At 37.3% G+C, this 13,522-nt stretch overlaps 2 protein-coding genes across 4 annotated transcripts in view; both read right to left on the bottom strand.

The window, feature by feature from the left end:
• Positions 1–1,276: 1,276 nt before the first annotated feature.
• Positions 1,277–5,072, bottom strand: LOC102685681 (transcription elongation factor A N-terminal and central domain-containing protein). Its single transcript, XM_069197385.1, has one exon. It carries the CDS (start codon positions 5,070–5,072, stop codon positions 3,867–3,869), a length of 1,206 nt encoding a protein of 401 aa, XP_069053486.1. The 3' UTR covers positions 1,277–3,866.
• Positions 5,073–12,345: 7,273 nt separating this feature from the next.
• Positions 12,346–13,522, bottom strand: part of egfl6 (EGF-like-domain, multiple 6) — a 101,852-nt gene continuing 100,675 nt past the window's right edge. For all 3 annotated transcript variants that reach the window (XM_069197384.1, XM_069197383.1, XM_015361776.2), the window contains one exon: positions 12,346–13,316. In XM_069197384.1, the coding sequence (XP_069053485.1) occupies positions 13,209–13,316 (108 nt within the window). In that variant the 3' untranslated portion in view covers positions 12,346–13,208. The remainder of the gene's footprint in view (positions 13,317–13,522) is intronic.

The raw sequence follows: 13,522 nt of genomic DNA, 5'->3' as shown, positions 1-13,522 counted from the left end.
TTGTCTCTTGAAATTCCTAGTCCAAAGATCGTTTGCTAAGTGTGAACACCCTTATGAAGTAAGCAATGGATGGCCTACAGTATAGCCGGTTTAGAATTGTCCCAGTTCTCTATAGTAACCTATTAGAACATTTCTACAGAAGTCAGCAAAGTGATAATTGTAAGGGCACACACCCATCACACTCACCAGCATTACATCACATAAAAACAACATTTACGTGCATGACCCAGCAAAACCTGTGGCACAGTACACGCAACAAGGGGAGACACACAGTAGAATCAACAAACAGAGAATCTTCAAGACAGAGACATTATTTTTAAATAACTTTCTGGAAAAAAGATCCTTCTGCTACGATCCATTTGATCAGACAGGCTTTAAGCCTTCATGAAAATCTTCCCACCTCTGGCATGAATAGTCAAGCTGTTTGAACTCTATATCCAAATGTGACCCCCGGGCAAGGCTCATTTACGCAAACATTTATCCTTTGCTATGACTCTGGAGACTGGAACTTGTCACATTGAATTTTCCTCTCTCCTTTGATACATAAATCATTGAAGATCGGGGACCATTAAATGTTTGTGACTGTTAATTGATTGCCCCAGTGCTACGAAGATTTCAAAAGGCCTACTGTATCACAGTAAACAGTAAACTGTCACAGTGATAAACTGAGGTATTGCAAGAGATATGCAGCACCTCAGCAGTAATAAATGTGTCTAGGGGCTAATTCTAATTTACTTAATTTTCCCATAACACAACTAGGCATACAGTAGTTCACCGTTGATAAAACATAACCTTGTTTCATTTGTAAGGGCAGTCAGACACTATACTGTTGTTTTTATATTTTTACCTATTCTAGTGGTTTTGCATTTCTGGTAGGTTTTTTTTATAATATCAAAATGCATGTAATCAAAAATGTTAAGCATTAAATTTGGTCTCTTTCTCTATTAATATGAAATTCTTCTGAAGGGGTTTCATTTTTTGTGGCTTTGGGAGTAGATGGGCTTATAGGACATGATATTAATAATACATATATTCTATAAACTCTCCAACATATCTTGTGCACTGTGCTAAATTTCTTGCCAGCACTGTCAGGTAAGACGTACTTGGTGCAAGTTACATCCAGGATATTGAAAAACAATTAACATGTACATTAAGTCTTTCAGTTCAAGGTATTATGTTAATTAATTACCAAGAAGTGACTTGTCTATACCGTGTTTATTTCCAATGGTGTTCCAAAGAGGTACCCATACCTCAAAATATAGATAAAAAAATAGAACAAGATACATAATCATCTTATCAAAATATACGGTATTTGTTAAGTGTTTTTGTTGTTGATATAAAAATAAGCTTTTGTTATGCTGGTCATGTATCAAAGTTTAAACAAAGATAACACCTGAATCTCCCAGAAAACCCACATCTCTGAAGATGGTTCTTTATCACCATTTCACAATAATATACTGTATATACTGTACATTTTGCCACAAATACGAACATGCTAAGAACTGTCTATCAGCTAGGGTCCAGTCTAGCACTATGTCTGCATGCAAGCATAAATCTTACAGAATTGTATTAATTTCTAATTTTGCATTATACAACATCAGAAAATGTCCATTTGTGAGTTTTTCTGGTTAAAACTCAAGTCTAGATGTCATTTTTTATCTTTAAGCCTACAACTGAACACAAACCTCTAACTTCTCCATCTGCCTTTAACTTGATACAGGTGACTAGGTTTCTGTTATGGATTGTCTCATCTGTGCACATTGTCTGCTGTTTACACAACTACCAGTGTGGGAATTTTCCAGTCCAGTCTCGTACAGTAGGAAAACTCTGTAACTCTGAGAGATGTCTACATTATACAGGTTTTTCAAAATCTCTTATTGCATTTGCCTTTGTCAGGTGGAAACTAAGTTGCAGAACAGCAGGTTTTCCCTCTCTCAGCACATAAAATTAGAGACAATACATTTGGTTCATAACCTCTAATTTGGTTTATTATTATGGACATTACCTCACATCTGTGAGGGGTAAGTGGAGTCCTTAGACATGAATAAACCACTACTTTGAGTTGAAGACATAACTTAACATTGTTACCTATAATTGAATATTAAATATAATTCCACAAAAGTGACCTAACTGAAGACTGAACTGCAAACATAGCTCATTAAAGAACTATATATTTTTGAAAATATCACTGAGCAAGAAAATGCAAAGAAAAGGTAAAAACAAAACCTGAGAATGAAAAATCCAGGTCGTAGAATGCTATAGAAACGTCAGAGACCTTTCTTTTTCGAGAACAGTTAAGGGATTAATTTATAGTTTAACAAGTGCACACAACAAAATATTATGCTAAAGTGCAAAAACAAAACTCAATATTATGCTAAAGTACAAAAAAGTTGCCATTAGTGGTTTTAAAAGAGATTTTTCTAGCTCACACTTTGTAATTGTGTAACCTTAGTGAATTCTCAAAGTATTTTATTATTTATTCCAAAGCAAGAAGAGAGTTAAAATGTAATATTGTCAGGCCAACTAATTAGTTTTGGAGCATACCCCAAATTTCTAAGTAGCATTGTTATGATTTCAAAACAGAAAGATAATCTATAAACATTGGAAAACTCATGTAGCACCACTTTTTATGACCAATTATGATGGGTTATGGAAATTTCCTGATGAAAAGTTCTCACAATCTAAAAAAGAAACCCTGGAATGAATTAACAGGGTGTACTTTAAACACAAATTGTTTCAAAAATGCATTATACAGTATATACTGTAATTAGATGTCTACTGAAATTGGCACAATGAATTTAATAGAACAGGTAAAGGTTTGTTCCATACTGAAAGGAACAGATACAACATTTTGACGGAGTAGCTTTCTTCAGGTGTGACATTAATAGAAGGAATACAGTTAGAAATTTAAAACCAAAGCATACACACATAAAATGACTTATTAGGTATTACTGGGCATAGATGATTTTAAATCATATATCTCACGTTGATAAAGCTTGACAAGAATATAGTATTAATCTGCTTTGAAATACAAATGAATAGCATTCAGCCATTACTTAAATTATAACTCTGACAGGCTAAGGAGTTGTACCATGCAGTAGGGTTCCTGAAGTTTCTACGACATGAAAAAAGTCACATGCAGAGCATTTTTGAACAAAGTCACATGTATGAGTAAAGACCATATGATCTAAGTGCAGTTAAATTGATTACTCTGCACACTTTTTCTATTATCTATATTTATAGTAATGCAGCTCTGGATCAAGATTTAGTCTGTTAAATTATCAACTGTTTAGGCACTTTCAGCTTCTTCGAGGTTCTGTTTTATGTAATGTGCTTATCTTGAAAAGACAAGTTTCCTAAAATATGATTAAAATACAGTCCATGGCATATCTTATAGCTGTACTTGCTGACACATACTGTGTTCTGCAAATGAGAGTGACAAAGGATGGCCTTTTTTATTCATCTATAATAAAAATGAACAGAAACTGCTGAGATATTATCTTCAATCACTGCATAGCTATTTTAATTTAATAAGTGTTCTTCCAGTTCACTTCAACAAATTCTGAAAATTTCATTCAATCTCTGGCCAAAATACAGAGTCAAAAATACCAAACACAAAAAATAACATAAAAACGAGACACACAGTAGCTTATCACAAAAAATCCACACACAAAAATGTAACTGCACAAACCAGTACAAATGTGAGGCACTTTGGGGGAAAAAAAAGAACAACATTTTCACAATGACTTAAAGATCCTCATCATCACAACTGTCTTATAGTGCCACGGAGAGAGCCGAGCTGTACCAGAAATGCAAACCTTCAACCCATGATTAACATGTACTGTTCGAACCGGTTGCACCAGTTACTATAAACAAATCCATCCACTGTTATACCATTTCTCACCACATTTGTTACAGATGACAAAAGTCATCATCTGCTCATCTGGGGTTCCGTTGCGTACCCAACTAGGAAGGAAGAGGGTACCCCTGGAAATGAGTGTCACAGTGCAGTCAAACCTCTCACATCGCCGGCACTTTATTTTATCTGTCTGGGTCCCGCCCACGCCTTGGGGAAGCTGGTGTTCATTAATGGCAGATTCTATGTACGCTGACCTCATCTGCTTTAGCTCATCACTTGCCAGTTCCATCACGGACATCTCAGAAAACACCTTAGGGCTCAGCTGTCCACCCAGCAGGTTTTGACGCCAGTGAGGGGTCTTAGGGTTCCTTAAGTTAGAAACTTTACTTCTAATGAAAGACTTGTACTTTCTTTCGTTTTTCCCATGGAGGATAAAAACGTGCTCCTCAATCGCACAGGCAACTTCCTGACAGTTCCCTGCGGACTCTGTGTGCTCAGCTCCCTCAGGAATAAGGGCTTGAAAGAGCAGCTGTATACATTTGGACCTAAGAGGTATCTTGCTAGGCTGTACCTTTTCCAGAGTCACCCCTGAAGTATCATGTCCAGCGTTCTCCACTGTGCCAGGCTGGGATCTAACTGCTGGGGTGTTTCCGTTGTTTTCCAATCTAGAAAGATCACTTTTGTTTTCATTTTTGCTTATTGCTGAACCAAACTCATCTTCTTTCAGTACCTCCCCTCTGCTGGCCACACAGTGGAATAAATTATGTTGTGTTGCCTCATTAGTCTCTTTAGCTTTGTCTTTCTCACTGATAAAGCTCTCGTTTCCTTCCAACTGACCGCACTGTGAACAGTGAGTCTCATTTATTTCTGACTGGCAACAGGATGGGTTTTTCTCTGTGTGTGGCCCTCGAGTACTGTTTTTCTCATCAGGGCCTTTTCCTGCAAGGTGATAGGATGCTTTGCACCAAGGATTGGTAAACAGCTTCTTCCATTTTGACAGTAAAACCTTCGCTTTTTTCTTCACCAAAGTCCCTTGGCAGGTTTTACAGACCCGATAAACAACTTTTGCAATATCTGTTTGCTGAAGTTGTTCTAATGTAATGTGAGCCATTTCTAATTCCTCTAATAAGAGCATAATATCTTGATGGTTCTGTTCATGGAGACGTTTTTCAATTTGACGGGTATGACAAATGATTCCCTGTGTGTCCATCATCAGGCCAATCTATGGAAGCATATCACAAAATCTGTAATCAGCAGCAGTAAGTATGATATTTATTCCTATTTTATATATACCCAAAATCTCAGAATTAACAAAATCAACACTTTCAAATATGGAATAATTTAGTTTAAACATGCAGTAAACTAGCAATTTCAGTGTTTAAAAATTAATCCACCCTTGATCTGGACCCAAATACAGTTGTGGAGAAGCGTTTAACCCCTTTGAAAAACATGGGGTGCATGTTTGGGTTTCTTTTGGTTTCTGTTTTATATACTGTTGTACAGCAATTTGAGGTTGTTGTGCATAAATACATTTTGATTTTTTTTTCGTTAGATGAACATAAATATAATTTTTCATGCATTTTGTTGTAGTAACATCATAATTCTTGCTTTGTATTTTATATCGAAAACTGTAGTTACAACACGGTAGGTAAATCCCCTACATGCAGATCTTAAATTCACACTAGCGTGCTGCATACTGTACAGTATGTACGTTTAAATTAATAAAATCTGTCCTACTGAAGAATGACAGCGGGCGTCTCATTTCAGAGTTAAAGAGTGCTACAACTGAAAATAGTAGTTTCTAACTTCAAACCGAAATGTCAGTGAGTTCTTGCTAAATCACATGCCCAAAACGCAGAGCTAATATTTTCAATATTGTTAATACAACAAAGTAAAGTACTTCTACCTACAGAACCTGATGTCAACACGCAGGCACTCAGTAAGAATCTAACTGCCCTTTACGAAGCTCCTTGAAGTTTTCAAGTGTAAAAATCATTTTTACAGCCAATCCTGTTGTGTTCATATACCCATATAGGTGTGTCATATACAAGAAATATGAAATCATACTGGGAAATTGCAGTTAAAAATCCTCGCCGTTAAGATGCACAGACGTTTCTTTCACTCCCACCGGTCGACCGCCATGTTTGTTTATAATTTTTTACAAGGCTTTTGCTGCTGAAACAAGTATCGCACGCCAGGGGGCGCACATCGACCAGGTAAGTGGTGTTTGTCTTCACAAGGTTCCACAGCTGCCATTCTCTTTCACAAATTACAATTCAAACCACCGCCATCACCAGCAACAATAATACATTGAAGTATTTATAATAGAATAAATAGAGAGAGACGCATTCAGCATTCTAAGAAACAGCAAAATGCTAAATGCTTGGGTTCTTTATTTTAGTTTATTTTAATTTTACAGTAACTGTGGGAAACGATTAAGTCATTATTCACTAAAAGCTTGAGTCGAAACCTCAAGCTTTTAGGACTGCTGAATGCGATACAGTTATTAGGGCTGTGTAATTGATTTGCAGGATGGAAAAACAGCATAACGTATTTATACGTATAGCATATGATGCTATGGTTTCTGGTTTCGATAGTGCTGGGTCGGCGGGGTATCTAAAATTACACACATTTGGTTTCTGTTCAACTGTTATATAATCATATATAGATAGCACTGTGAAAAATGTTTACAGTCTATTTAGCTCTTTATGTATATTGTTCAAAGGTTATAATGACAATACACAATACATACTAACCATACATGTACCTCATGTCAACGTACCTAGAGTATGTATAATAACTCTAGTAACTAGTAAGTAGTAAGTGGTGACAATTTATAATAATTTTCATTGTGAAAAAATGTTTTCAATGTTCAACAATAAAAGCTGTTCACCTCCAGGACATTTACAAGTGGAGGCCATTCGTCCCATCCATCTTATCTAGGATTCAGTGGCTAATTGACCAGAGGATGTCATCCATCCATTTTGTGAAAGAACCCAGGGTATTAAACAGGATATTGGCTTCGACAACACAGCCGGAGTTTCAGGCATCCACAGCACTATAAAAAAGTGCTTTCCATTTTCAGTTTTAAATGCACATCCCCGTACTGAAGTGTCTCCACAGTGCACTATTTAAATAAACTTAAATAGGTTCCCACACTGTCGGAGACTGGCAATTTAGTGGGACATGAGAATCATTTTCCCCCCTTAAGATTGTCTGCAGGCTGTCAGTAATAAGCGACAACAGAGACAACAACAGTAAAGGTCAGCTAGCATCATTTTGATTTTTAAAAACTAGAAGCAACAGCATGCGTAGGGTATATATATGCACTGCACATTTGGCTAGGCTGAGTTCAGAAACCAATAATTTCACAACAAATGTGTGGGCTCCTTGGAAAGCAAACCATTCACTGATGTTCACTGATGTTTGCTGCACAGCCTGACTCACCATGCCAAAGTAGTACAAGTCTTATGACTCCACCTTCGCAACTTTTTCTTGTTCTCCAGTATACACAATAAACTAATGGCCTCCCAAAGGTTCTGATCCATTACAAATGTGTGTAATAAATGCCCTTGGAGTTTAAGACAGCCCATGAAGATTGAAAATAAGATTATTTTATAATAATATGTATGTGTCTGGAAAAACTCAATTAAAGGCAGTGTGAAGGCGGCATATAATTAAATTAATATTTTAATTATATGATTAATGGGAAACCAAAGCTACAGATCTTTCAACTTTGGCGAGTATTCGGTCCCAGCCCCTGCAACAGAGATAATACATTTCATGTTTTAAAAATGTGCTTTTTTCTCCTTTAATCCTGCCAGTGACAGCTGTAATTGATACCTAGGAATGTCTTTAATGCTTTTTTTGTTTTATCTGAAAAAGCAACAGGCAGCACAGTGGCACAGTGCTTAGAATTGTGTCCTCACAGAACTGGGCCCCTGGGTTCCATTCCTGGGGTGCTATATGCATGGAAGGTTTATGTTTTCAATGTGTTTCCACCTGGCTCCCCGGTTTCTTCCCAGAGTCCAAAAACATACTGGTATGTCAACTGGCTTGTGGGAAAAATATGCCCTGTTGTGAATGTATGTGTTTGTGTCTGTGTGTGGAGAAGTGGTTAGAAATGGATGGATGCAAGAGCATCAGAAAAAACATTATCACAAAAGAATTGAACAGTGAAAGTATGTCCAGCTCTTTATTAGGTTCTGTTACTGGGCTTACTATGTTTCTTGATTTTCAGAACACCTTTGAGTAAGATATTTCCAGCAGATTGCACTAATGATACTGTAATTCAGGTTTTTAAATAATTTTTTAAGTCTTAGCAGCAGCTTCCCAAACGTAATTAGGTTCTGTTAAAGGAGATGTAGGAAAAACTCTACTACTCTACTCTACTTAAATTGCCAAACCCATGGCCTAAAAGGAATTTCAGTTGAACTTTCTCTTTCATTTTCTTATTAATTATAATATGTTATGAACATTGTGTTTTTAATTAGCTTCAACTTTAAAAGATTTAGGGTTCTTACATTCAAAACCAAGTATGGAACTAAATTCCTCTATATTTACATTATGTCATGTGTTTCAAGTCCCATTAGTCATCCTCCTATGATGTCATGGAAAGCATATACAGTAGTATCTATTCCCTCTGATCCAATAAACCTGCCGCTGTTACAACTTGCTGTTTTGAGGTCTACAAACAACTACAAAGAATACTTGTAAGACGGTAAGATGAGAAGAAAAAAAAGAGTAAATTAGCATTGTAGTCCAAGTGGTAAATCATCTTGAGTTTTGCTCGAGACCGTTACCACTCAACAGCCTATTTCCCTCAGCTCAGCACAACCACGATCACAGGGTCTCTTCCTTCCTGTCTGGCCAAGAACAATGCAGGCTTTTCCACAGAGCTGCCCAGGAGTCGCTGCTCAGTGAACAATAATGGATCACCTTTCCAGACTGTATGATACTTGCCTGAATTTATGGATATCAAGTGTGAAAGCTTACTTAACTTCATTAATCTAAATTAGTTTTGCAGGTCAGCTTAAAAAGAAGCATGTACAGTAGGTGCTTATTTTGCAGTGACAATATGATCATTACAGAAAAGAAAAGCATACCAACAGATGCAGGTGAAACTGAAAATTGTATGCCTGTTTCTCCTGATGACTATCAAACATCACCAGTAATAAAGTAATAAAAATATGATTCAAAGTAATCATTACATACCTACAGTGTATGTCAATATGCAGACAATAGTTTTTGCACTCTTATAAATAAGGACTGTAAGTGTTATAAGGCTCAATATTCCACGATGGTTTCAGAAAAAGAAATTTCAGTGCTACTGGTTACTAGGGTAAAGTAAGCCCTAAAATCATATTTAATGGGAAATGAAATACAGAATTAAATGGCCAATACATCTGCACAGTGTGATTGAAAACATAGCAAAAATGGTAAAAGGGCAGCCATTATAACCATCAGACCTAAGCCTGAGTTACAGTTTCCAGGAATTATGAAAACTTGAATGTGCTTTAGATTTGTTTGGATTGAAGAAAGGTACAAGAGTCTTACGGAAAGTATCTCCCCTCCAAAAAATATATGATACAACAATATACTGTACGCCAACGGAGAACACACACTCACTGCTCCCTGAGAGTACCTTTATACCTCGCCTTTTAAATAGCTGCTGAATGTTTAAGCTTTTGAGTAAACTTTTTACAGATGCTTAAGGAAAGTTCTAAAGTGAATATCACCTTCAAATATTAAAAAGTATAATTAGAAATGCAATTGTAAAGTCAATTTTTTCAGTGCTTCAGATTATAGTAGGAAGATTTAATCCTTTGCCTCTGACATATGGGATAATATTCACCATGCCTGGCATCTGCTACAGTCATTACTTTGATTTTTCCAAGAAACTTGAGTTTTCTGAGGGGATTTATTGTGGCCCCAGCACTGTAAGGAACAATAAATTCTAACAGATTGATTAGGATCGCTTCCGAGCTTGTTTCTTAGCATCGACGTCTGTTTCACACAGGCCAGTCTCTCCTAAAAGCAAGGTGGTTATTCTGGTTTTGAAAATATACCATCCGTTGGTCCTGTTATGTTGCTAACTGGACTTCAGAATTCTGCTGTGTTTACTTTTATAAGTGCGTGTACAGCATCGCTCACTGTTAGCGAGAGCTGAAACAGAAGAGATGAGTTCTGGGCTTTTCATGGCTTGTTCCTTAAATGCAATGTGGGATCAAAAACCAGGTCAAAACATCAGCTTCATAGGGCCATACTGTATTTCACAAATGGTTTAAAAGTAGTAAATCTAGACTTTATTAATATTGCTGGGACCTTACCAATCAATTTCATTGCAAATAAAATAAATTGATATGTATTATCAAGGGCAGAGGGCAGAACTCTCAATCAGAAACAGGGCACAACAAAACTGTAGACACGTTATACTGTACATCTCCTGCAGTAGCTCAGACTAGGCAAGGCCACACTTAAGAACACAGAACTGTAACAACACAGAGGTGGCCATTTGTGCCCATCTAGCCTGTTTGGTACTCAGTTAATTGATCCAAGGGTCTCATCCAGTCTTTTCTTGAAAGAAGCCAAAATATCAGCTTCAATCACACAGCTGGGTAGGTTGTTCCCCTCTCCTGACTTCTCATTGTCAGTCTTTAATCCTGTTTAACAACCTTGTTGTCTTGAGATTGGTTCTCTAGTGACAGAGGCAGCCTGTCTTACTGGTATTTATAATCCTGATTAAAAGAGAGCTAATGAAGAACTGCACTCATCAGTTGTTATGCCTAATCACATTTATTAAATTTCCGTAATCAACAACTTAACCTCCCTGATCTGCATACCTTAAGTAACAACCCCATTTAATATATCATTTACACAATATAGTGGAGTTTCAGTGACAATGAAAAAAGAGATATATTTTTCCCCCATTAGCAGCACATTTCCAATAGTGCATTAGATTTTTTCCTCATTCAGTAGAAGATGCTCTTCATATGACACCTCTGAAACCTGAGATAGTCCCACATTTTGAAGATGTCAGTCACTACACTGTAACTTTCAGTTGTTTATGCAATTATACCTGCTTAATCTTTATTTGGTTTCCTGCCCATCTGGTCCTTGGTCTGTCTGTCATCACGTTCAGCTAAAAAAGAAATGGCTGAACTTTCCTGCTGTGGGATGCCCAATAACGTCAGCAGCCACAGCATGAAGAAGTGGCCTGATAATGTTACACAACAACTTTCTAAAATGCAGGGTGAAAGTTTCACACTAAATTCGAACAAATAAAATGGTATATATTTCCTTTTTGGGAGGGTGGGGGGATATTGTTTGTAACTTAAAATAATTTTGATAGCTACTGGAAGAAGGGGCAGCATAGTGGTCCAGTGGTCAGCATTGCTGCTTTGTGGTACTGGGGCCCAGTGTTCACTTCCAGACCTGGGGTGATAACTGCCTGGGGGTTGTATGCTCTCCCCATGTTTGCATGGGTTTTCTCAAGGTGCCCCACTTTCCTCCCACAGTCCAAAGTCATGGAGGTAGATTAGTTGGTGTAACAGGTCTTTGGGTTTCCCCCCTCACCACTCCTGCCCTGCCAATTCGTCCCTCAATGCCTGGGCACGAACCTGGGTCTCCAGTGCCACACAACAGGGAATTTGCCAACTGAGCTAAAGGAGAACTCCCCCAGCCTGGGCGGCTGAGATCCCTGTTATATACGCCGGGGTGTATTCATTACACTGGCTTCTGTAAAAACATGCACTGGTGTTATTGTGTGTGTGTCTGTTTGTATCTGTCTGCCCTTCTATGGGTTTGGTGTCCCAGCCACGGTGTATCCCACCTTGTGCCTGTTGCTTGCTGGGATAAGCTCTGGCTCCCCCATGGCCCTATATTGGATAAGGCACTTAGAAAATGGATGGAAGCTGGTCTGCTCACATCTCTCCAAAGTATAGAAAAATCAGCTGGAGTTGTTATTTCATCTTGGTGAACAGCAGGGCACACAGAGACTGTATGACAATTAAACACAATTCTGTGAAAATAATGATGTCAACTTTGGGCCGAGTGGTGGCACTGTGGCTAAGGATCTGTGCCTGTGGCTGGAAGGTTGCTGGTTTGAATCCCGCGCCTGGCAGAGGAATCCTACTCTGTTAGGCCCCTGGGCAAGGTCCTTAAACCCAACCCCTCCAGGGGTGCTGTACAATGGCTGACCCTGTGCTCTAACTCCAAGCTTCTCTCCCTGTCTGTGTGCCTGTGTCTCATGGAGAGCAAGCTGGGGTATGCAAAAAGATGAATTCCTAATGCAAGAAATTGTATATGGCTAATAAAGTGATCTTATCTTAATCAATGTATTGATTATCCAAGTTAAAACATTATCCCATAAATGTTAAGTTCTGTTTGTGTCCTATATGGTCATGATCTTTAGCTTAACACTGTAAAGATTGATTTCATTGCACATTTAATTTTTCTTTGCTGACATTAAAATAATACACAACACGTATAAAAACAAACAGATTTATTAGGATAATAAAGCAAAATTTACAGCTGTTAAACATAGTTACAATGATAATAAACTTTTTAAAAACATAAGATGAACGGGTCATTCAATATATTTTGAGAACATTTCAGAAGATCAGTGGAATTACTTGAAGGTTCATTTTAGTATACATAATTCCGTTTGATCAATGCTGTCTTCTTTAACCCTACCATATTTTCCACACTACAATGTGGTACAGTACATTTAGTAACATTGCCTAATTTGTGGAACAGAAGTGTTTTTTAAAGTAGAATAATCCAGAATAATCCAACATACTGTTTTAGTTTATATATCTAATATTCCCCATGTTTTCTTAAAAAAAACGCGAGATGTCTATATTTAAAAAAACGTATTAACTCCAAATTAAAAATATTTCTTTGAAAGGTGTAGCTGTATGTTCATTTGTTTCCTTATGTTGTGATTCTCTACCGTAACTTACAAAACATCAATATTTTGACTGACATCAATAGGAAAACATCAGAATATGACCAAGTATTGTGTTAAATCTGCAAAAATGCACATAACCACCCCCAGCTTGTACTTGTCTTCAGATATTTGCTTTTAAGACACTATAAATAATTAAAAAAGCAAAACTACACACACTACAGAGGTTTGTTTTTTGAATGTGCTACAAAAGGGAACTGTTTAGAAATACAGAACACAAAAGATTTTTCTTCTTTAATGAGGATTCATGTAAACATTCTAGTTCATTTTTTAATTACTGTAAACTCTGAAGACAGAAACATTCAAAAGAAGGTTCTGCCTTTGAGGTGTGTTGTCTTAATGGATCATCATGCCTTGCACCTTTGCAAAGTGCAAATTGGCTTAAAACACAACAGAGTCATCTTCTTGACAAGATCCAGAGGTTAAAACAACATCATCCAGCCCAATCTCTCCAGCTTTTCCTTTTCCACGTTCAGCTTCAAAAACAACCTGTAGAACAAGCAAGAAGAAATGTATAAAATAGGTTGACTTAATTGAACCCATTGTTACACTTCCAGGCACACACCAAGGCCTCTGGTGCTACTCCTGTCCCTGACCATATCTCTGTATTTATCACAAGGGAAAGGACAAAAAACTGAATGAGACAAGACCAGTAAAAACAAGTCACAAAAGAAGACTAAAAGAAACATTGTGAA

This window comes from Lepisosteus oculatus, chromosome 13, assembly GCF_040954835.1.
Source record: "Lepisosteus oculatus isolate fLepOcu1 chromosome 13, fLepOcu1.hap2, whole genome shotgun sequence".
Lineage (NCBI taxonomy): Eukaryota > Metazoa > Chordata > Actinopteri > Semionotiformes > Lepisosteidae > Lepisosteus > Lepisosteus oculatus.
The sequence above is the reverse complement of the archived record's forward strand: the minus strand, read 5'-3'. Positions and strand labels throughout refer to the sequence as shown.